The following is a 25,752-nucleotide window of genomic DNA, read 5'->3' on the forward strand; positions in this document are numbered from 1 at the left end:
TGTCTTTAATTACTTAGAGGTAGAAGAGTTGTTAAAATCTTGGAGAATTAATTGTAAATCTGATGCTGCTGGGGGAATATGAAATGTTTGCTGCTAGGTGTAGAGCTCTGATTGACATCTTTGTATTATGACAAAATTCTGGATACCTCTGTGTATTTCCTAACACAACAGTTCTTCACTTAGCAGTGTTGCAGATGTAAGTGCTGCTGCATTTTACCAAAACAGTAAGTTTAAGGCCTGTGACTTTTTTTGCCTGTGACTTTTCAGTTTAATTTCTGGGACAAGGAGTCTTCCCTCTTTCTCATATTTCAATTTCACTTTGTATTTAAGTTTTCAAATAAAACTCCTTTTACCTTTCAATAATTGATGCAATGTACTTCAGTGTGCATGTTTATTGTAGAACTTTAATACTTCAAATATTTGTATAATTTCTTTATAGAAACGATTACAAAAAGAACTATTGGCATTGCAAAATGATCCACCTCCAGGAATGACGCTAAATGAAAAGAGTGTACAAAATTCAATTACACAGTAAGTATATACACTGTTTCATTTTTGCTACCAAGCTGAAAAGCATAAGTAATGAGAAGTTCTCTGCAGGTCACTTCCACCACTTCAAATAACATTCTGAATTTTGTTTTTAGTCTAGGGAGCAGACTAAAAGACATGGTTCTGCATAATGAGTATGTTGCAGTAATGTGCTGGACACTCTCAGGAACTGAATAGTGAATTCATTAATTTTTTATTAGGCATTTAGTGTCTAACAAAATGTTATTGGTAAAAGCTTCTGCATATTTTAGAATAAAATAATTTAACAATCTCTCATAATTACAAATCTCTGAAGTCCCTCTAGATTTATTGAAATAATGGAGTAGCTGGTTTAGAGTTTCTACGTTATTTTTGTTAAGTACATTTTGTAGCTGTTAATTTCCATTACCTTTTTGCTCTAAAGCAAGTGGAGGAAACTTCTTAAAGAGCAAAGTTATCCAAGAACATTCGTTTGCACTTTGCTCCCTGCTGTATTTTGTGATTAGAAGAACAGAGAGAATAACAGTATTAAATATTCTGTGTTGTGTCCATTGGAATGGACAGGGGATGTTCTTGGTATTAATTTGAACTATTTTTTTTGTTTTAATTGACTGCAGTTCAAAAGATTTAGACTGTGTTGACCTTTCTTTTAAGTAATTTTCTTAGTTTAATTTTAGATAAATGTTTAAAAACTCCTTAGCAGATGTAAACGTGAGTATGAATAGCAGGCTGTATGTTCTGTACTATTGATTGATGGATCGACTTACAAACAGAGCTGACTTCTGATGGTGCTTCACATCAGAAGGTGGTAGTGGAGGTGCCACTCAGACCATGTATATGAGGCTTTTCTGAGCCTTGTATATACTGAGTTAAATACTGCTATTGCTTTTTAAATGCTGCTGATTTTTGTGATACTTCATGCAGATGAATATGACTAAAACAAGAAAGGACTCAGTCTTATATTGCAAGTGTTTTTTACTCATTGAAACAGATGAGTTTACACTTAAATAGCAAGTTTACAGCAGATGAATGGAAAAGGGAAAAAGTCGGGTTTTCTTTTTTGTTTGTTTGTTTGTTTGTTTCTGTTCCCAGAATACTACCTCGTTATGTACAGTTTTTATACCTTGAAAATAAAAACTTCCTGTATACTGCCATGCTAGATTTTGTCACTGTTTAAGAAGTTTCCTATCTCAATAACATTGTATTTTTCCTCTTTGAGGGTTTTTGTGCCAAGGAGCATGTTCCGAGTTAATTAATCAAGTTGCAATTTGAATTGGTGCAGTAAAGATTTGTGTAGCAATGCTGGTTGGGTTTGAAAGATGTTGAATAAAATAACTGGATCTCGTCGTGTAACTGGGTCATTTGAAACGTTAAGCAATCATCTATTTTAAATACACAAGGATTAGAAATATGAGATGGCTAAACCGTAAAGCACACAGGAAAGATGGGTTCTGGTGATTCCTTGACCATAAAAGGAGAAAAGTTCAGGCAGAGTTATCTTCTACTTAGTAAGTGAAACTATTTTAAAAACTTGGAAGTGGAGGTTCTGGATCACAAGGAACAATAAGACTGAAGAGTGTTGGTCCACCATGTGTATAAATGCAAAAGCAGAAGGTAGAAGAGATGAGTGGTCTGGAGTGCAGATAGATGAAATCACAAAATTAAAAGATGGAACACTGCTACAGCTATCACCATGCTGCTGTTGAAGATGCATTTCTGCTGAAGAGTGTGGCAGCTGGAAGTTGAGTGGAGAAGCAATTTCTTTAAAAAAAAGAAAAACAATAAAAGAACCCACAACCAAAAAGCAAGCGACCAACCGAAAGAATAATGGGCATGGCTTAAATACACAGGGAGAGTGTATATGACAGGAGGATGGAGAGGCTGGGAATAGGATCATCAGGACTGCCAGGTGGAGGAGATGTCAGCTTTTCTGAACACGTTGCTGTTCTGAAAATCTCGGCTGCCTCACTTAAGACTGATGTTAATGTTATCTGAGTCTTTGCTGAATCTTCACCTTGTCGTGTTGCTCAAATGTACAAAAATTAATCAAGGGTGAAAGACAAAAATGGGGAAGTAATGCTGCAAAGGATGGTATTAAGTGATCAACAATAGAAGAAATGACAGAAGCTAGATAGCAGGGTGTTGCTATATGTGTTGAACAATATGCATCTATTTTTGACTGGATTAAAAACCACCCATAAGTCCAACCCACCACAAACATCTCCACCTGTCAGCAACTTACTTGTTATGATGGAAGGAGAAAATCAAAGGAAAATTAATACTGTGATATGTTGAGGTATTGCCTGTATTATAGTTGCAAGTTATCCCTTTTGTTTTGTTTTTAATTTTCTGTGACCTTTTCCTTTCTATACTATTAACTTTTTTGGTTTTGGTTCCATTACCTGTCAGGTTATATACCACTTAATTTCCGAGTTTTTCTCACAGATGTAAGAGTAGCATTGTCCTTCCCCCTTGGATACAGATTTTATTCTAATAAAAAGTATTGATGATTTCCGTGACAGAAAAGTAAAACAACATGAAAAAGAACACTTACTATTTTGTTTCCTCCAGCCCTGTTTTTGTGTAGGAGTAAACTGTAACAGTAATAGTAAATAAATAGTAAACTCTATTGTTTCAGCTTTGTTGTCTCACATTAACAGTCATTATTTTGGGAATTGATCATTTGGTGTTGAGTTCAAGTCATAATTACTTGTATAATTTACAGCACTATATTAAATGCCTGTATGTAAAATACAAAGCTTGTTTCTTTCAAATGTAGGCATGTTATGTTACTCACCTTTGTGATTGTTACGATACTAATGGAGATTTGGCTGTGATTGGTAATCGATCGGATTAGTCCTGTGCTTCAGGAAGAAAATTGTAATTTGTCAGTCCACAATACTAAGAATATTTTTTTCCCATTCTTTAGGTGGATTGTAGACATGGAAGGTGCTCCAGGAACACTATATGAAGGGGAGAAATTTCAGCTTCTATTTAAGTTCAGTAGTCGGTATCCTTTTGACTCGCCTCAGGTAACCTGCTTTCTTCCTTTTTGCTTAACGCTACCTCTAGGTTATAGCTGCCTGACATGTGCTGAATATAAATATCATCTACATATCCTGATATGAGATTTAGTTACTTTAGTTTGTATTAAACACATTGTGCAGTTGCTTTTTCTTTTATAAATGACTCTGCAGTGAAGTATAATGTTGTGACAGTTTACTTGGTTTCACAGGAGATGAAAGAGCAGTGTAAATTGAAGGCTTCTTTGAGATTGATATTCATATATTACAAAAGAGCAGCACAGGGTAAAGTATGAAGATACCGTTGAACTGTGGTACAGGAGCAGAGTAAACAACAAACTGCTTTTTTGTTCCCTCTTTTTTTTTTGCTCCAGCTTTTTTTTTTTTTCTAGTTTGTTTTTAAGCCTCTTGCATCTTCTCTACTAGCATTGTTAATACATCTGGAGAAATATTGTGCTTGTGGTATGGATTCTCATAGGTACATGACATGTCTATGAGAGGCCTGCAAATCTAGTGGTTATAATTGAGCTGTGAGATACTGTGTTGTTCTCACAGCAGCATAAAGAACTGAAGTGGCAGCAATACTGCTAGGCTGCAGAATGAGCTTGGTACATTCATCCCTTCATTACCTGGGGGAAATACTACAAAACATGGCTGGCAAGAGTAGTGTTCAGCTATCAGCGCTGCTGTTCTGAAAGACAAAGAAGAAAAGCAAGAGTGCCTCAGTCCTTGGCCTGTCTGTTTCAGCTCAAAGTTTCAACAATGATCTCTGACACTTCTCACTGGTGTTGAAACTGAAGCACAGAGCTGTGAAAGGCACTTAAACCATAAACATTACATATTTGTAGGAACTGTGATAGAAACTAGAATGGTGACATTTCAGTCTTAGGTTTTAAAGAACAAACTGTCCACCTGTGCTTCTGCACCTCATGGGGTTTGCAGTGAGCTGCTCATAGATAATTCACAACAGTGTAGCCACTTCCATTTGGTTTCAAGTAGGTACTGTTTGTACTCATTACCCGATCTGTGCATTTGCCTCTGTGCAGTTTACTGTAAAGCAACAAATTAGATCTGTACATTTACAATGACTTTTAGCACACAAAACAATTAGGAATTTAAGTTTCTGATACTTGATTGTTGTAGACAATTTTATAAAAATGCTGTTGTGCAGTAATTTCATTCTGTATGACGCACTTCTGGGTCATAATTCTTCTTCTGCAAATCTGCTTACTGTGAATTGACAGTTTACACTTCTGCTGCTTAATCACTTGGTGGTTTTCTGCCTTTAAATGTATGTTGTCTGTCATAGTGTGCATGCTTTTACTTGCCTAATATGCCTCGTTTGGTTTTCCTGTAAAAGGAAGACGTTGCTTAAAGTGAAATATATTACTGGTTTATGAAGGTAAGCTCTGTAGTGCTTAAGAAATATCAGTTTAAAGACTAACGGAAGATCATTCTGCATCCGGTTTCTCTGCTGTCTTGGAAATCCATCTGCCATTTGGCAAATAGGTGTTAAGCTCTTTGATTTCAGTTTCCCGCATGATGAAGATGTTGCTGCTTACTTGTAGTCAGTGGTGAGGTGGGTGTGTTATGTACAAGTATATATATTTGTACACATACATATATCTATATAACTTAGGAAACACTTAAGAGGCTCCTGGGTATTATGAGTGGTAGAATTTTATTATGTTGTTGCATAAAAGATGATAGTGGTTATGTTGAGTAAGGAGCTCAGGAGGATAAATGCTGCTGCAAGGTTTTTAATCCGTTTCCCTTGGTCGTGAGCCAGCTATGCGTTTGACAGAAACTTGGTGTAAGAGCAATAGCTGACAATATTGCTTTTCTAACCTTTTTTTTTGACTGCAATATTATCTTTCAATAGAGCAGAGTTAAGGTTCTAAGTGCTGTTCTTCCAGATTTGTCTATGTTAAATAAAAATACATATTTCATTTGAAATAATGATCTAAAAATATTCCCTGTAAGGTACCATACTTTGGTTGTACAAGTCTTTTATACTTAATAGGATTGATGTGTTTTATTATTTAAACTGGAACCTGGATGAGCTGTCCAGAACTTAATTTCTATTGTGCCGAGGCTTATAGAAATATTCCTTTGTGAATCTCATTGTGTTTCCTGGTATATAACATTGTGGCTTATGAAATCATCCAGTGTTTTGGCTAGGCAGCTGGATTCCTTAGGATGTGAAAGACTGAAGCTGCAAGATATGAAAAGTTTAGTTTGATGTCTTTACACTGTTACCTTTGCATTTTTCTATGCTGTATAAATATCCATAGAAAAAAACCCTATGCTTAACCATGTTTAACACAATTTTCACTAGCTATTTACCTTCCCATTGTCTTATTTTATATTTCAATTAACAGCTTCCAAAAATGAATGAACCTAACATGATAAAGTGTATTATTTAGTGTAACTGAAAATGGCAGATCCACTTCTTAAACAAGATACTATTATTTTCCCAAAAGCAATAGAGTCTTATTTAAATCTGGGCAGTAAGTTACAGTTGTTTGTTCTTTTTCTTTTTTAGGTCATGTTTACTGGAGACAATATTCCTGTTCATCCTCATGTTTATAGCAATGGTCATATCTGTTTATCCATTCTAACAGAAGACTGGTCTCCAGCTCTCTCAGTGCAATCTGTTTGTCTTAGCATTATTAGCATGCTTTCCAGCTGCAAAGAAAAGGTATGAGCACTTTAGCACTGTTGGAGTAGAATAAGTAAAAGTTAATAGATTTCTACTTTGCAAAGTGAGATTTTCATTTCAAAAATTCTAAAAACTACTGTATCTACATTTCTACTACTGAAGAATACTAAACTAGAGCTGCAAAATAGTGCAGTAAGTGCTTTGTCATTGTTTTTGTGGTAACCTGCGCGTATATCATTATTGCAAAAGAGAGTGAATAGAACCCTTCTAATTGTACTAATTGTGAAGTTTGATCATGTTTTAGGACAATTCTTTGTAAAAATTCTGTCTCTAAAGGCATTGTGAAATGACTGTTGGCAGGTCTTCAGAGCAGGTGTTTGCATGGCTTTACAGCTGTACTATTTCAGTGATTTTTGTCATTTTCAGGAAAGTAGATGGTACTAAGCTGCTTTTTTGGTCATGGATGAGTGACACTAATACTTTAGACCTTTTTTGTAAAAAGACTACCCTTTTACTCTTGACCATTTCTTTTGCAGTGGAGTATATATGGAAGTTAGATGTGGTCAGAGCTTGTACGTCTGTGCTGTCCAAACATGCCTATTTATGTCACATCCCAGTCAGTCCTAGTCATGTGTATGTGGTAGAAGAACACCGTCCAAATGGCTTTGTACTGTATCCTATTACTTTGGTTATGCATAATGATGACACTTGAAAGAAAGCTGAAGAATATGAAGTATGGATCAGATACAGAATTTGGTTATATTAATTTTTTCACCCACTCCAAGCTGAGATGTATGGATGTAAACTGAATCTAATAGATCAGAATCAGATTCCAAACTGCAAAAGGAATTTAGTTTGGATTTTTTTTGGTTGGGTGGTTGTGTTTTTTGAATGGCAGCTGTTCCTTTCTTGCAGGTTGGGTTTTTTTCTTTCTTAAAATTTAATTTCTCTCCCTGTCTACCTCCAAACTATTTGTTCTTTTTTATTAATTTTTTGCTTGAAGTATCTCCAGTAAGAATTATTACCGGGATCTGTAAGTGATTTTTTGCGACAAAGATCTAGCTCTGCCTGTTGCCTCATTTTCCCTGCATTCACATAGTAGCCTTTTATAAGCTTCTTAAATAGCTCATGCATTATGATATGAGGATTGTTTGATTATTTGTAGGTCTTTTTTTCTGTTGCAGAGGCGACCTCCAGATAACTCATTTTATGTAAGAACGTGTAACAAGAATCCAAAGAAAACAAAATGGTGGTATCATGGTAAGTATTTAACTAGGACCAGGAATTTTGTTTACTTTTTTTTTTGTTTGTTTGTTTCAGGCTCAAGGCAATTAAAATGTAGGGAGGTAGGATAAATGCATTCAAAACCTTAAACTCTTCTTTTAAATCTCAAAAGTTATTAAAATCCTGTTTCTTAGAGATCTTGCTGCGATTTTTTTTTTTTGTATTACATTTCAGTAATTCCTAGTGGAAATTTAACAGCACAGATGTATAGGTTTTAAATTTTAGGATTGAATATGAAAGAAAGTTCTTGTACACTGTGTTAGTCCATGACAAGTCTTAAGTTTTGGGTTGGGGAAGGTACATAATGAAACCAGGTTTAGTTCTCAAACCAGGTTGGTTTTATTGTGTGTGGGTTTTTTTCATTGTTTTGTTTTGTTTTGTTTGTTGTTAATGCTTTAAGAGCTTTTATAGCAATTAAATGGTGTCCATATGTTTGTAAACAGCTATCTGATTTAATAATTTCCACTGCTAATCACAATTCCAATGTGGGACAATTGGCTGACTTAAAGAAGCTCTTAGGAGCTAGTAGTCAATAATACAGTAATAAGATTCTACATGTACATGATAAAAAAAACATTCTAAAATTGTTATGTATAGTGTTATAATGTCTGCAGTGCTAGTATTGTGTTGGTGTGGTTTGTGGAATTTTTTGGTGTTTGTTTTGTTTTCTTTCTCCTTTTTCCATGTGCTCTCTGTCTTTATACTCTTTCTTCTGTCCCAAAATTTCTCATCCTTTTCCCAGAGCTGGGGTTAGTTGTATGTGCTTGTCTTATCCACTCCATTGATGAGGAAAGAAAGGAGGAGGGGCTAAAGATGGGCTATCTTCTTGGCCAACATTTTCTTTGCTTTCCCTAGGAAAATACTGTACAAATGAGGTTATCGGGAGCCCACGTATTTTGGGAAGGGATGTGTTAGAGCAGATAATGCTGTATGCTAGGGTGGTTCAGGAGGTATTGATCCCATCACCAGCTTTCACTGAAGGCTCCATCATAAGACATCCTCTTATTTTTTTCACTGCCTCCCCACCCCAGGACATGTTTTGTCCCTTGTCTGAGAAGAGACCAAGTATTTTGAGGCAGTGGGAGTTAATGAGTGGAGAGGCAAACACCAAAGCCTTCACCCTTACATTCTTAAAAGCCTATGGGTGCCTTAACAAGAAAAACTTGAGAGTTTCATAATGCTTGCTGTGACTCTTGGGGTTTTGATATGTGGTAATGTAAGAGAATGAAACTCAGTTTGTCGTAATACTCTAATAGTATCTCTAAAACAAGGTGACTTCACTTACAGTAAAAGGAGTGTGTATGTCATGGGATTAAGAGGTATTTAAGAAAAGTCAGGATTATTTACCATGTGGTTGTACATTATATTGTTTTTAAAACTGACTCCAAGAACAAGAAGCCTGTTGCCCACAAGGCTCCATTTTTCATCTGTACCACATTATTAAGTAGTCGCTTTCTCTTCTCTGCTTTGGTTTTGTTTGGTTTTTTTGTTTGGGTGGGGTTTTTTTTTTTCATTCTTGTAATGTGTTTGGTGCTTCTCCATTTATAGTTTTGCTTCCTCTTTATTGGCAATTTTGAGAGAGTTTTTATTAACTAGTTTTGTTTTCACTTGCTAGTTATTTTAAAAGAGAAACAAGTAAAGTTTTATTTATTTGCTTTACTTTGCAATGGAAATATGTCTTTATTTTGTACTAGACTTGTTTTGATTCAGGATTGAAGACTATCAAGAAGAACAGTCTGCAGATCATACTATGATTTCTTATTTATAAAAGTCAATTAGAGTTAACAAACAAAAGCCAATGAGTATGACAAGGAAATGTGGGTTATCTGGCTCTGAAAGTTGCTGTATTATTGTGGCTCAAAGCCATTAGGCTGCTTATAGTCCATTGAATAAGTCATTTAATTACTTTGAAGTAACTACAATGGCTGTTTTCTGGAAGTCAGAAAACCCTACCCCCCCCAATTCAGAGCAACCTAAAAACCAACCTGAGGCAAGAAAAAGCAAGTCAGTTCATTTAAATAACTTGTACTGGCTTGCTTCATAGTATTTTCATTTGTTGTTTAACTTCCTTTTGAAGTACTAATTGCAAAGGAGGTCATGATTAAAAGTTAATGGTGCTTTTCCCCCACCATTAAATTCTTAATTAAAAATTAAAACATGCCCAATGTCCATTGGACAAAAAATTTCTTAAGTGCTAGAGGGTTTTTCCTTCAAGCTTTGTGTGTCACTTGCTCTTTCTCTGTTGCAACTACTTACGTTTCTCTTCCTAAAGCAAGACTGCCAAGGCATGATCTTTAAATTGTCATTGTTTTCTTAGTGGGTTTGAAGAAATGGTGGGTTACACTAAAATGGGAAGTGTAGCTTGCCCACTAATTTTAACCATCTCTCTCTGGCGAAGAACTGTCTTCAACATTATGTACACCTGAAAAGACTTGCAAGCCCTTGGGAAAGGTGATTCTGTCATCTTGGTTTTCTGCTTCAACTGAAGTGTCGCATATCTAATCTTGTGGTTCAACAACTTTGGGCTGGATAAATTAGGGGTGAAAAACTAATCCAAACTGAGAAAGAAAACAAGGTTAACTGCTGGATGAAGTGAACACCAGTGCTGATACAAGAACATGAGAAGGGAGATGCAGGGTGGTTCTGCCCCTTCTGTTGTCAACTAGCCATTGGACTGGCTTAGCTTTAATGTGAAATTGAACCCCTGTGTTTTGGAGAGGAAGGAGGAAGACTGTATTCACTTTTAGTATATGCATTTGAAGGATTTCTTTATTTTTCCAGTACGTGCCTGGATTTTTTTTAACTGAGAGCAAGTAGTGCATGACTGGGAGCTGATGTAAAGGAAACAGATATGAACACAGAAAGACAAAGTGGCAGTTTGAGATACATTCTGATGTGTAAACATGTGTCTCTGTGCATTTAGCTTATTACAGTTCGTAATCTCTCATTTCATCCCTGCCCCAACAAAGCAACTTAACTCCATAAGCAGAGTTATGGAGCCTTGTTTGCTACAAACTGATGTCCTTGTTTCAAAACTCCTGATCTTTGGTAACTACATACATTTCTAGATTGATTGCCCTACCCAACACCTGCTTCAAGCGTACATTGAATTTCTTATTAAATTTCAGTCTCAGAGTTGATCGTATTTTGTTAAAGACAGAGGAAGATCTTCCAGATACAGTTCACGTAGGCATCCAGGCTGAAACTGGTTTCATAAAGCTGTTGCCTGGCTTTGGTGTCGGGAAGTTGATTTTTGTGAAAAGAGGGCAATGGTGTTTGTTTTCAACCAGCACCTCCCTACTGCTTTTGGGTTTGTTTTGTTTAAGTAGAAAGTGTTTTCTCTGGTATTTGGCCTAAATTTTTAGTATACAGTTGAAATACTCCTTCTATCTCTCTGCATACTGTCCAGTCTTTTTTACACCTACAGTACCCTACTATCAAAATGAAGATATTTTTACATGTAGTATTATTTATGACATAATGTTTTCCATTGAAAATGTAGAATTGTTCATGGCAACTTTATACATGCTAAATCTGTAAACAGTAAAAATACTGCTTATGAGGCTACATTTTCTAGGTGTGTGAGGTTACAAGTGCATTAAAAATAGACAGTAAGTTTGCTTTTTGTTAACAAGCTTAGTATTTACTGTTGCCAGATGCAAATATACTGCAGGTTGGTGCGTGGAAGATAAATACTTTAGTATTGAGCATAATGCAGAAAAGATTGCCATAGATTACACTTTTCTGTAATGTTCTGTGCAATTATAGTATCTTAAATTTAGGAACGCAAGTTATTTTCAGGTTTAAAATTTTAGGATTATAGTAGGAAACCTATTATGTTTGCATAGTTCTGACAGCTATTGTTTGCTTTGATTCTTGAGAAATAAATGTACATACATATATATGAATACATATATATATATCTATATATAATGAATGCATCAGGAGCCCACTCTGCCAGCTCTATCACTATATATTCCTTATAACAGGATTTCTCAGTTTGATAGCTGGTGTGGACCTGCTGTACTTCAGGGGTGCAAAATGTTAAGTGTATTCGGTCTTTTCGTTTTCCCGATGACTGGCTTTCCAAATATAGAATATGGAAATAACTGTCCTTTTAATGGGATACTTGCCAATACTAATGTGCCTGGGAGTGTATGTGTATTTTTGGAAGTTTTATGTTTAATATTTTTACCTGAGTCATTACTGAACAGAAACACAGAATTACTCATTCAGTGTATTTCCACTGCATGTTACTGTCAATGCTAGAATTATTTCTGCATACAGCACCTTGCTAATTTGGACTTAGAATGTTTATATGTTTTCCATAAATGCTCTTCTTTTATTTTAAAGATGACACATGTTGATGCCACCATTTTGTGATCCTCGTAGCAGAAGATAGTCCTACTGAGAAAATGAGCACTTTGATCATTCAGTCTTTGAACTTTAACCTTTGACTGGAAGTGACCTATAGGCAATGAAGACTACTTCCTTTGACTGCATTTTTACTAGTGTGCATTCTGGGCGCATGTTGATCGCTGGTTCAGTCCATGCAACTGACATGCTTTTATTAGTCATACAGTATTAATGCAGGTGTCCAGAAATGTCAGAATAATTCCATTATTTTTGTTTTAAGCTTTTGGAAGAATTCCAGGTCTTCATATATTGTGCAATAACACTGAGCTCCTTGGCGGTTTTGGTGCATCCATTGCCGGCAATGGACATTGTACCAGGGAAAGGTTTTGCTCCTGCCACAAAAAAGATCGATGCATGACAGAGTTTATGAAAGTTTTGGATATATTTGGATTATAAGCAAGGGATCGACCATTACCTTAAAAGCCACCCGTTCTTTGATATTTGGATTCTATGCACTGTGATTACAAAACTAGCAGCATGAGTTACCATGCTTAGCTGAAGGACTGTAATAAGATCATTGCATATTTATTAAATTGTTATCTGCTGTCAAATTGTTTTGACATGGAAGGCTTTTCAAGTGACATTGGCAGAGAGGTACAATGTTATCCCTATGGTGAAATAAAACTACTTTTTGTATATAGTTATTCATATCTCTGAAGCAAAGGTATGAGTAATTTAGGGTATGAGTGGTTTAATCAAGAATTTATTTTGGAGATAGGAGAGGATGGCAGTGATATAACTGAACTTGCTGCAGTCCATAATTGGGCTTGTAATTTGTACTTTAGAGCTTTTTCCAAATAGATTGCACACTGTTATTTCCTGCTAGCCATCAGCATGAGCCCTACTGCCTACACCAATATTTCATTTATTTATGTGTTTGAAAGCAATCCATATAACATTTTTTGTTTGCATTCACTGTTTCTTTTGTGTTGTATGTCATGTTTGAATGTTACAAAACAATATTTTGATTGAAAAGCTTTGTCAGAAGATATTTTCATGTAAATTATTTCTTTATCTTGTAAGCATCATCTTGTCTTTTAATCCTGTACTATAAAAAGAAAAAAATACATTTTTGACAGAGGCTTAATGTTTTGACAAAAAAGTGTGGACCTTCTTATTTAAGTTTAGACTAAAGTATATTTTCTTATCTTGCTTGTCCCATGCATCCATACCAATTGTTTTTCCAGGCTTTTACTTCACCAAAAAAGGGGAAAAAGCCTAAAATCAGATTGACATTTTTCTATGGAGTAACATTTATTGAAATGGTAGTTGTTCTCACCACTCTGTAATATTTTGATACTGCCATTAGGTTGTCTTTTTAGGAAGCACTTTTATAAACTTAATACCTTTACACATATGCAAAATTTCTATAACTTTTTTTTACTGTTGCCTTATTATTGCACTCAAAAAAAAAAAAAAATTCAAGCTATTAATGCATGAATGTCTATAAAAAAAGCCAAAAAAAGCCCCAGAAAACCTAAACCCGACCCAGACGGAATAACTACAATAGCAAACAGAAAATTGGCTGAAAATAGATTCTTTTTTTTCCTACTGCCCTGCGGTAACTGACAAGTTTTATAGCCTTGTACATACTTCTCTGTTACCTAATATTTAAACCATTTTAAAGTACAGATGCTTAACTCAGGGTGGATAGAGTTCAGATGGATTTGCTTCAGAGAAGTATTTTGTACAGCAACTGAATTATGGATATTGGCAGTGAAGTGAGGCTACAGTATACTTCAGGAACTGCTATTTTTTTTCTACTGTACTGAAAATATCTCTTGGCCTTTAAAACTCAATGGTAAAATCTAGCTTTGGATATAAATTTCATGTGTGTATGTATTTTCACAATGAGCCTTTAAGACATAGAATTCAATTTCTTTTAAGAGCCAAAAATAATAATTTTAAGCAAATGGAATAGTACTGCTCCTGAGTTTTTGTTTAGCAAAATTTTATTGTTGTGAGTTGATCAAACTGGTTATTCTTGGAAATGGTGTTGTATGAAAGAGCAGTAATCTGATAGTTAATCTGTATATTCATGTTAGATGCTCTGTATTGATTGAAGCGATTGATGCATCTTTGAGAAATTCATGTATGAATGGTTCACATAATGGATCCTATCAAAGAGTCCACAGGAAAGAGACCTTATCGTGACACAAGGTAATGTCTCTGAAGACACTGTTCAAGCACATCTCAGATTCATGTATCTTTTCATATGGTGGCTTGCCATACTACAACACACATGGTTTCAGAGAAGCTTTATGACAATATTGTATGTATTTTGTTGAAGATGGGTGTTGTAGTGCAAAGCATTATTTTATTGACCTATGCTATCACATGGACTACAGTGAAGTTAAATAACCAAATTTGTGCTGCTCTTTAATCTCCTCTATAATATACATAGATTTAAAAAAAAAAAATGCAAGGTAGCTTAGAAGAGAATGTACCTCAGGTCTTCTAGTTTACAGTACAAATGTCTCCATTGGTTCTCTTGTAGATCTGTGGGTAAGTTCACCTATATAAAGAGGGCCAAGACAAAGCCTATGTACCACTCAAGCCCTCTAAATAATGCAACTATTCTGACAATGCCATGGTGTCCTGAAATAGGGCTTGAATTAGATGAAGGTGGTGCCATCCTTTCCGTAGGGTGACCCAGTGTATGTAACTTTCACTTGGAATTTCTCACATGAAATGGTTACAGAATTGGCTTGAAATGATCTTGCTTTTATTTTGTGTCAATGTTCATGTTGTTAAACACTTTGTTTTGTGTTTAGTGTCTTTATACTATAACACAATAAATTCTTGTTTTAAAATAGATTACTACCCTTGAATGGAAATACGTGTGGACCTTTTCATGGTGGAGGGCAGAAGCACTGTTCCTTACATTCAGCTCTTGAGACAAAGCTGTCAGTAATTCAGAAATGCTATGCTGGCTGTCAGGGGAAGAGTTATGATAATAGTGAAGCGTTTCCTCTTTTCTCCAGAGGGTATCTGTTGTAGCACCTGAAGGAAATAGTCTCTTAAACCAAACAAAAACAGTAGTGCTTCCACTTCTCATATATGATCAACTAGTTCCTTATCATGGTTCTTTGCTGTTTGACAAACACTTCAGATATTGAATGGGGAGTTTCAGAAGCAGGATTCTTGTTTGCTTGCAGGGGTGGGAAGAGAGTTTCTCTTACATCATTAGCATTTGTCAGGACCGTTAAATGAAACTTCTGCTGCCTCATATCAATAATTGCTTTCAGTTTTGTGCAATGTTTTATTCCAGAGATGATGGCTTCTGATTCATAAAAAGTAAGGCACTTTCTTCATACCTAAAAACCTTATTAAGTTTTTTTTAATTTGTATATGATATGAGTACTGTTCTGGATGCTTTACTATTAGTTATTACTTTATTTGAAAGTCTAATGAAATCTAGTTTGCATCTCAGGTTTTAAAGGTACGGTTTGAGGAGACCTTAAAATTTCCATGTCAGTAATTAAATTTTAGAGAACAGATTAAACAAATGCCTGTCAGGAAATTGACAGTAAGACTTTCCGGGCTTGTTCTTGGTGAGGGTTTGTCTGGTTTTTTGTATATGTAAATATTTATTGAAATGAATGATGTTTAAAACAGGGGCTGGAGGGGGAAACCACTTGTGGCACTTATGTTTCTTAGAAGATGTCCTGTTGATATTAAAAGCTTTGCAGTAGAGCAGCTATATAATGTTTCTAGCTTTATGGAGAGAAGCAGTATAGTTTTTGACTCCTCTGGTAAAGCATTATGTTGTGCTTGGACGCTCACAAATCCTGATCATATTTAAAAAAGAAGTTTGAGCGAGCTTTCATTTCAGTTACTTTTAATCCAAGTTACTCATTCTATTCTGGAGTTGTTCTCCTAAGCAGTGGTACCTGAAGAGTTGAATGTTGAACTGGCTAAGGGGAATTAAGCTGGTTCAGTGACACTCAACCTTCAACTGTAGCTACAGAGCAGGGTGGGAAGGGAGACTTGGGATTTGGTTTGTGTGCCAGGTACTTGTTGGCCTATAGTTTCCAGGACTTCTACGAACTTTCTGAACCATCAAGCTTTAAAATACCTTAATAAAATTGGAAGAGTAGAAATACCATGAACCTTCTTTTACTATATTAAAATACAATTCAGAAACACAAATTTGAAAATACTTAGCTGGTGCTTTTGTTTCAGTTTGCTGTTACTAGCAAAACAGGGTATTCTGTTCTGTTGCCCTATTTTTTCCCCTCCAGATTTCAAGTACTTTTATAAGCAGTGTTTCAGGGTTTTTTGAACAATTGGTTTAACTTAAGTTCATTCTCTCTGGGGCTACTTAAAATTGAGGTTTGGATTGTTTGGGTTTTTTGGTTTTGGTTTGGGTTTGGGTGTTTTTTTTTTTTTTTTTTTTCTTTAATTACAAAGCAAGAGCACAGTCAGTAACTTTGTGGTTCCAGAGTAGCTGCTGTCGTGCAGTGGCTTCCTTAGAAACTTCTCTGGGTTTCATTCACCTAATTATTTTGTATTTAAAAACACTAAATGCAAAATCAATTGATCATGAAGTGATTGATATCAGCGTAGAGATCAGATTTATAAGCCTCAGTGTACAGTCTTTTTAGTATAATACTCCATACGAGTTCTCAAGGTGTGTGTAAGTGATAATAGGTTAGATTGTATTTAACCCCTTCAGTTTATATGCATGCTCTCTGCAAGTAACTTTGTCTTTTGAAGTGTAATTTTTCTTCAGACTTCCGCTGGTGAAAGAGCTGCTTACAAGAGACTCTGCTTTTCTGGAACAGGGATCTATTGAAGAACTGGAAACCATAATGATAGCCTCTAAGAAAGATATTACAATCTGAAATCCTGTAACACTGACCACACTTGCTTCCCTCATGCTGGTCTGGGTTTGATATTTAAAATTTCCAGGATAAGACCATAAAATTTCTGTCTTGTCTTCAGCATTTGGGAACCTATTCTTTTGGAGCTTTTTGGAGTGCTTTCTGCCAAGTAGGTCAGGATTAAATCTGTTCAGATGAACATTCTGTGCCCTTTCTTTTCCCAGGACTACGATATTATCTGGATGGTGATCATGCAGTTCTCCAGAGCATTTTATCCTGACATGTAAAATCAAGCAGGGTTTCTGCTTTTCAGTGTCTTCTCTTAGTTTGATGCAACTGAAAAGGAGGAATTTTTACTCCTCCTCCTTCCTTTCCAGTCTCATGATTCACATTCCTACCTTGCCATCTAGCTTTGTTCTCCCAGCCTGCACTGAGATGATTCACCATGTTAAACCAGTAGGGAACTGACTTGAGATGAGGAAGTGAAAACCTTCTCAATTAGCAAATTGAATCAGCTTGCTGCATAATTGTGAGTTTCAGAGATAGTGCTAGAAAGAGGAAGGATTTTTTTTGTGCAGCTGGGGTTTGGGAGGTGATGGCTGGAAACCTGTTTTGTATCTTTAGATTTTTCTGCATAATATAAAGTACTAGAAGTCTTGTTTTATGCAGAAGCTGAGTTACGTGCTGTAAGAAGCCTGAGCTGGAGGTCTGGACTGCCTATGAGCGTCTGTGGTAGGGGAGTCTCCTGTCTGTTGTTACAAAGCCTTTGACTGATCTTTTACCTCTCCATTTAGATGCCTTGAGTGTCTGTGCCTAGGATTTTTTTTGTTTGGGTTTTGTTGTTTTTGGGTTTTTTCATTTTTGAAATAGCAAGGCAGCCAGCATTGCTTTGTGTGGATATTGTCGGTTAAGTTTTTATCAGACCAACATTGTCAAACTTTTCATCAAATACAGAGTTGCTGATTCAGATTCAGGAAATACCCAGTTATTTTCCTAAAGGAAGGCAATCAAATGTACTTGAGATTAGATAGAAAGCCAGATGTGGTACAGCCATCTTCTAATACAGAGAACACTGGAGACAGAAGTCTCGGATGCAGACCTCATTTGTATGCTTAAAGAACAGGACTCTTGCACTGTGATGGAAGGTTTTCAAGACAAAACCACACTGTTCCTTGTCTTGCCCCTTATTCTGAAGGTCTTGTTCAAAAGATGGAGGAAATAGTTTTTTTTAATCTCAGTTTATTTGTATTGAATCAGTAAAGAGTGCATGACAGCTGTCATTCTGACCAGTGATGAAGGGTGAATAGCTCTTGACTATCTTTTTTTCTCTAAATTGTCTAAGTTGTTGGGATATACTTTACTAAGAAAAACCACTGGTCTGATCAGACTTTGCAACTCGGAGGATAGGTAGCCCCTCTCCATGAACTGAGGTAATAGGTTTCTTTTTGCCTTTGCAGTAGTTTTTCAGAAATCCTGGTAAAGTCTGAGCAAAGTAGACCGTGCTGTGCCTGATGAGATTCTGAAGTCTTGCAGGTGAAAAATAGACTTGGTGTGGTACCTTGCTATATGTTTTTGTAATTCTGAAAGTTACTTCTGTTAGCTTCCTTCCTTGTTTTAGTCTGTAGGAACAGAGTAAATCATATCTGGACGTTACTCACATCTTCCTGGTATCTAAGATACTACGAGGAAATGCTGAATAGAAAAGCTTGTGATTCTTTCCCATAAAAACTTCTCTGAACTCTAAAAGTTACCTAAATGTCATCTGCTTCTATACTTTCCCATCAGCTACTTTGTAATGTTGGGGTTTTTTTTTAAACTCACTTCTCTGCAACGCTTCTTGAAAGTGAACGTTATAAAGGCATAACATTTGGATGATTATAGGAATTGTCATTTAATCTACAAGACCAGTTTCTGTATGTCTGGAGCATCTCTGTACCTTATGTTTAATGTCTCGGGATTCTCTTTTGAGTAAACCAAAGATCTAATTGGAAGATTTGTGGTGATCTCCACATAAGCCAATTCCATACTGTTTTGTGGCTAGATGGTTGCCTTGGAAATCATGGAAAGCCATTAATGCACCTTGCTTTATTTTGAGTAGAGGGTCCTGTCACTGTCAGGAGTTTGTCACAAGGTAAAGAATTTACTTAATTCATTCTTTTTTATATTTACAAAGTAGTATTCCAGGATTTGGTCTCCAGAAGGAAGTCCTGCTGCGTGACCTTAGTGCAGCTGGTTTTGTCAGATTACTTACATGACAATATTCGTGCTGCATTACTGCCAGTCATTTATAATTTACTAGCAATCCCCCCCAAAAACACTACTAAGGGTTGGGGGCTTACTTAATTTTGGCAGGACTGTGAAATGATCAGAAGCCAAACAACTTTAACCAACTTCATCTAACATAAATATAGAATCATAGAATAGTTAGGGTTGGAAAGGACCTTAAGATCATCTAGCTCCAACCCCCCTGCCATGAGCAGGGACACGTCACACTAAACTATGTCGCCCAAGGCTCTGTCCAGCCTGGCCTTGAACTCCTCTAGGGTTGGAGCATTCACAACTTCCTTGGGCAACCTATTCCAGTGCCTCACCACCCTCACTGTGAAGAACTTCTTCCTTATATCTAACCTAAAGTTCCCCCGTTTAAGTTTAAAGCCATTGCCCCTTGTCCTACCACTAGAGTCCCTAATGAAGAGTCCCTCCCCAGCATCCTTGTAGGCCCCCTTCAGATACTGGAAGGCTGCTATGAGGTCTCCAGTATGATTTGTGTCTCTTTTAGAATACACATTGTTATACTATTAATTCACTCTTGTCCTGTGAAAAAGTTACAGTGCTAATTGCTGTAACATGCATAATATACAGCAAACTTCTTGCATAGTAAACTCCCTTAGAAATGGCTACTTTGTAGGTGAAATGGAGCAGTTATATTGCTTTTGATGTAGGTGTAAAATAATGTAGATTCTGTGTTTTCAGCTGATGTAATACCTTGTGTTTACTCAGTAACACCTCACCTTTTGAAGTGGCATGTTGCTGCTGTCCCCAGAAGTAGCACACATTTAGTTGCTCTGAGAGTCATGACTTAAAAATTTGGGCAAACAGACTGAAGCTAATATATGCTAACAGGAGATAGTGCTAATGGCAATTTGGAGGCATTGGTAATCCTCTGGAAATGAACATCATTGGAGTGACAATGCTGCTGGTTGCCCTTGCTTTTAGCAGTTCCATTCATGAGATTCTATACTTCCGAGCATGTGTAGACAATGCTTTAGTGTTCCTATTGACTGTGATAAGCCCTGTATGTGTTTTACTGGTTCATGTTTATAATACTAGTAACTTCTGAAGCCTTTTTTTTTGTTGTTTTTTGTTTTGTTTTTGGTTGTGGTTTTTTTTTTTTTTTTTGCCTGGGGGTGGGAGGGAAACTGATTTTCTCTATGAAGAGTATGTATGTTCTCTATGCATAATGCTGTGTACAGAGAATTCCTTTTCTGCTTGCTGTTTGACTTCATATATGTCCAAGATTTTTCTTGGAACAAGAACTTAATAATTTATAAACTTACGAATTTAATATAGGTTTAATTTCCCGTATAATTTTATAATCTTGCCCAATTGCCTTAAGTCATTATTTTACTTCTACAGAATAACAGAAATACAAGTCCTCTTCAACTTGTGGCAGAGATTTTCCACTGCAATGAAAGAAGTCCTGTGATAAAAGGAGCATTTTAAGGAGGGTTAGGCTTAGTTTGCCTTAACTACCTCAGTGTGGTAGTTAAGGAATATAAGCTTGTTACTGAAGTACACAACGTGTTTTGTATTTTGTAGCAGTTTAACTTACACAGCTGGGTGGAAAAGCAAACAAACTATGCAGAATGGAAAGCACCTTTCTGCTGATTCAGTTCTCTGAATCTGAATTCAGATCAGTTGTGTCCTATTACATCTACTTACATCTATTACATCTGGTAAATTTGATGCTGGTACAAGAATGTGTTTGGCAATGAGCATGTCCAGCACTAGCCTTAACTTACTTTAAGATTTAAAAGGCCTGATCCCTGCTTTCTCTGTGACTTAGTCCATTACAGTCTGCCACTGGTAAAGTTGTCAATAGGTATGATAAGGTGCATCTCTCACTAGCACAACTATGCTAATAGGCGTACTTACTCTTGACGCTGATGTACAGACTGGTGCTGTGACTGGTTGTGTTTGAGGTGTGGTGCTATAATCTGTGCCTGCAGTGAGAAGCACTAATGAGAATCAAAAGTACTTCAGGATGGGTGTGATGTTCATGCTGCTTTCACTGACAGCATTGTATCATGTCTGCACTTGCTTAAAGGCCTTTTTATGTAGTCAGAATGCTATCAGTAAAGCAAATCCGAAGCAAACAATCAAAAACCAAAGAACAACCCAGGGTTGCAAACAGGTATTTAATCTTATAGAATCTATTGCTGCTTTGGCCTGTAATTACAGTTTGGCTTTCCTATACTTCTCTCCTGAGCAAAGCCTGGTAATGCAGAAGTGGGTCATTCCTAAATGTCTGACTGTGTGCTTTGTAATGGAAAACCAATACTCCGTGATCTTCAGGTTGTTAGTTCTGGTGTTATTCTCACTCATTCACCAAACTGCAGTTACATTTGTCTTCAGTGCCTGTAGTCATGAGATTTGAAGCCCTGATTGACCTGAATTAGCTGGGTTTTCTTCTAAAATTCTATGATCTGTGTTTTACAGGAGTAATCCAAACCTAGTTTTCTAAATCTGGAAACACATGGGAAATAGGAAAAGTTTCCTGCATTCAGCATAGATGGCAAACTTGTGTGTACTAACTGCATACACACACTCGCAAGTTTATACAGTTACTAGGCATACTAACTAGGTAGGCACAAATGTGCATGATCACATTTTCTGTAGGCGTAAGAAGGCAAGATGACTGTACAGAAAGCTCTTAGTTCCTTGTCTTGAAAATTAAATAGAAAATTATGGAAATAGCTGACACAAAACCAGTCATGTTATAACCCCAAACAAATTAAATGTACAAATTAAAACTAGAGACTTAGGGCTAGGTTTTGTGCAGATAAATGAACTGGGATAATGAATAATGTGAAGTTTTCTGAGTGTGTAATACAGCTCCTAACATTTACTATAAAATTCCAGTATAAGTTATAAGTTTCACTAGCATTATTAAAATAATAAATAAGTTACATTTAGACAAGGCTTTATTATTTACAGTACTGATGTATGAGAGCAGTGAGAGCAAATAATTAGAGAGAGATACAACTCTACCTGCAAAGCAATCTGAATTTGGGTCAGTGGGCCAACAAATGAAAAAATAGCTTTGATACCTTGATGGTAAGAGACTTAGATGTAAGCTGGTAGTTGCAAAATCAGCACATTGTTTGGCTGGACTCACTTTGGTGTGTTCTAAAAAAACTATAATTGCTAAAGGAGATGAGGACCTAGAAGTTGCACAATGTCCTTACACCAACAGTAACTTGAAGTGATGGGAAAAGTTGAATATATGCTGACAAGTGCAAGTTCTAGTTCACTTCATTTAGATTCTTAAAGTGATTGTGTGATTCATCTGATTTAGGGAACGCGCATTTTAGACATGAATCACGAAAGATAATGTGTTACGTGAGTTGTTAATGCTCATGAGTCTTCACTGGAGCATAAAGAATAAATGGTTTCCATTACCTGAGAAAACTCTATATAGTTTGGACTCGTAAGTTTATTGTATCTTGGTTTGTTCATATCTCTCATTCGGTGTGCTACATAAGGTGATAAATTGTTTTAGTCACTTGTATGACATACATTGTAGGCAAAAATCTACTTTCATAGTCACAGTTCTGCACCTGTAATTAGGGAGAGCAGAAGTCCAATTAGACTTAGGTTTATTTATAATGCTGGCTGTTAATCATATGTAATCCCAAACTCCTGGCTATTGTTTTTTTAATAGCTTTTAGTTATTGGAAAAATAATATTTAAAGAATTAAGCGATCTGTTCTTCTGGTATTAAGCTGTTAGAGGCTTTCACTCAGTTGAATGACTATGACTAATACAACTAATGCATTGTCCACTTCCTATTGGTATATTATGAGCACTCTAATAGCTTAATTACTCTTTCACCTTTAGTATCAAAATATATACTAAGTCCTTTAATATGCATTTTAAAAGTACAGCTAAAAAGAAACTTCATCAAACCCTGGAACAGATTGCTGGAAGAGGTTGTAAAATCTGTCTATGGAGATTTTCAAAAGTAAACTGAGCAACCTGTGAACTCCAAAGGCAGATCCAGCTTTAAAGTTGGTCCTTCTTTTGGAGGCTGGGGTGATGAGGAAGGGGTGGTGGAGCAGGTTCCAACCAATTCTTCAAATTCCAACCAATTTTTCTGTTTCTAATAAGTTAATTTAAAAGCAGTCTCCTGCTTCTGTGGTTCTGTCAGTCTCCTTGTTTAATACATTACTGTGCATTTTCTGGGGGGATTTTTATTTTTTTTTTTTATTGTACCAGTGAGTATGGAGAGATGGAAACTCATTTCTTGGTGACTTCTTTTTAATGACAATTCTAATAATAAAATTTACCAGTAAAAATTAAAATATTTTTATTTTTGCAAGTCAGCTTGAAAGTGACAGTTTAATTTTTTTCTGAATCTAAGGTTAAAAATGACAAGGCCAAGTGTCTTCAAGTGTCCTGCTCTCGTGTACACAAATGCAGTTCCTCTGTGTCCTTTCCCCCAGTTAGGCATTTGTGCAAGCATTTAAGCATTAGTGTGGCTTCTTTTTTTTTCCCTTCCTCTTGTTTTCAAACTGCATACTGAATTAATCACTCCTATTAACAACTTACCTACGGGAACTAGATTGTTGGGCAAGTCATGACACTCCCATTATGTACTAGTGGAGTGGATGAGTATATACAAACTATGCATCTCATTTTCAAAAATCGAGAGGTTTTAAGTTTTGTTAAGCTGCTCTTACTGGAGGTACTGGCGAGGCTTTGTCCCATACCTCAAAAGCCAGGGAAAAAAAGCCATGAAGGTACAGTAAATCTGAAGAGTGGCTAGTAATGCGACTTAATTGTTTATGTACGTAAAGCTCCAGTCATACAGGAAACTTATTAAAAAGCAAACCACTAATATTCAATCCCTTGTATTTTACCTGGACAAAATTAGATCCAGAAGTTATCAGTGTATTTAAAATATATGTATATGTAACGTTTTCAATTAAATTTGCTCTTTGTTGTTCAGTTTTCTTTCAGCCATATGCTGTTTGCAGCACAGAATGTATATTAAGGTATGAGACTTCTGAGTTACTGCATATATTTCAAGATATGTTTTTAAACTAAGTTTTTTAACTCTGTAGAAATAGCAATATGATAAAAATGTTAGCTATTAAAATTAATAGCACAGACTGGAGATTTTAGAGGCTTGCTGGAATTCTGTCTATCGCAGAAAGTTCAGAAAACTTCCCTTTAACCTGATGCTGACATTCAACTAATGCATTTTTCTGCTGCATACACAGATACTAAGTGTATGCTGTACCATAGGGTTGTTCTTGAAATTACTAACAGTAAGTAAAGTAAAAAGCAAAATTTGACATAAAAGCCCAACAAAATAAATCTTTTATAGACAGCACTATGATTCAGCATCTGAATGAATCTTAACTTATGCAAAAGCTCGTAGTAGCCTTATGACAGGTACTTGCATTATTATCCATTGCTAACTTATATCGGAAGGCTACAGAAGAGATTGTATTATACTGTGTACTTCTGTGCTGGGCTCTTGAATGAAATGAGGGGTAAGGAATCTCAGAACACTAAACAGTGGAGGAGTGAGAAGGGGAGGATGACAAGCTACCACGGCTGAACACAGGGTATGTATAAAACTGTTCCAGCAAATGCTGAGCTCCAAAACTCTGTTTAAGTAAGTTCTAAATCTCATATTAGTGATCTGTTGGGTTGAATAAAACTTTGCTATCGCTTAGACACTCATAATACAGCCCTGCCACCAAGTGTCATTTCACTTACTTGGTGTGTAAATTATTGTCTGCAATATACAAGCTTAATACCAAAATTCACCTGGGCTACATGCTATTTTGGAGTGTGTCCATACCATGTGCTTGGGGACGCTGTCAGGCTGCATCTTTTTCGCTCAGTTTCCATACTGATCCACCACTGGGTTTCAAGTCATGATTCAAATAAAAAAGAGTAAAGAGATACCAGAGAAAATATGAGCTCTGGATTCATTCTGATCCTGACTTATGTATCTGGGTTTTTAAGTTATGTTTGCAATATCCAATGTTCTAACTCTATAGCTATCATTAAAATCCAGTTGCCTAGTGAAAAGATACAGGCATCTCCCAAATCTAGTTTTGTTTAGAAGCCTGAGGAGTTTGTTACTGCAGTCTTGCAAATCGAGTAGAAAATTCATTGCTTCAAGTTCTGATGCTTCTACCAGGCTTTGTCATGGATTTAAAAATTCCTGGTTTGTTTTACTTGACAAATAATTACTTGAGCCAATCAAGAAAGCAGATTCTTAGAAAGGAAATCAGGTGAATTATGGAGTAAACGCAGAAGCCTTTTTTTTTTTTTTTAATGAACAATAAACTTTTGATTACGTTGAGATAAAGAATTTTAATGTTACCTTTTTAATGCTGAAGATAATGTCTTGGATTTCCCTTTCCCTTGTTCTCTATTGATTTCTAATGCAAAGGACTTCACGAAACGGTTTAGCCTTTAACCTCAATTTTGCATAGCCACAAATCTGACTGCCACCTGCTTTTTAATTTTATTATTTCCGCTTGCTTTTATTGTTTTTCTCTCTAGCTCTTCCTTCCGTAGGGGACATACAAGAACCTGAAAGATGGGCAACGAGGTAACTGCTGGCGGAACCACAAGACTCTGGCACGGAAAGGGGGCTGTCCAAAAACGTGCACCAAGTGAGACAGGGCTTGATCCCGCTGGGCGGTGCAGGGTGTGGGCTTGCGGGGCCAGCCGGGGACCCTGTGCCACTGCTGCCGGAGGCAGGAGC

The 25,752-nt window shown here is 36.3% G+C and overlaps 1 protein-coding gene across 1 annotated transcript; it reads left to right on the forward strand.

The window, feature by feature from the left end:
- Window positions 1–248: 248 nt before the first annotated feature.
- UBE2W (ubiquitin-conjugating enzyme E2W (putative)) lies at window positions 249–13,006 on the forward strand. Its single transcript, XM_010017337.1, has 5 exons — window positions 249–531; window positions 3,458–3,560; window positions 6,097–6,252; window positions 7,398–7,473; window positions 11,851–13,006. Exons 1-5 carry the CDS (start codon window positions 491–493, stop codon window positions 11,862–11,864), a joined length of 390 nt encoding a protein of 129 aa, XP_010015639.1. The 5' UTR covers window positions 249–490; the 3' UTR covers window positions 11,865–13,006.
- The last annotated feature ends 12,746 nt before the right edge of the window (window positions 13,007–25,752 follow it).

This window comes from Nestor notabilis, unplaced genomic scaffold (assembly GCF_000696875.1).
Source record: "Nestor notabilis isolate BGI_N333 unplaced genomic scaffold, ASM69687v1 scaffold17486, whole genome shotgun sequence".
Classification (NCBI taxonomy): Eukaryota; Metazoa; Chordata; class Aves; order Psittaciformes; family Psittacidae; genus Nestor; species Nestor notabilis.

Coding starts and splice junctions, on each gene's coding strand:
- UBE2W (XM_010017337.1), top strand. CDS start 491: ATGACGCTAAATGAAAAGAGTGTACAAAATTCAATTACACA. Junction 532..3,457: donor GTACAAAATTCAATTACACA/GTAAGTATATAC, acceptor CCCATTCTTTAG/GTGGATTGTAGACATGGAAG. Junction 6,253..7,397: donor TTTCCAGCTGCAAAGAAAAG/GTATGAGCACTT, acceptor TTTCTGTTGCAG/AGGCGACCTCCAGATAACTC.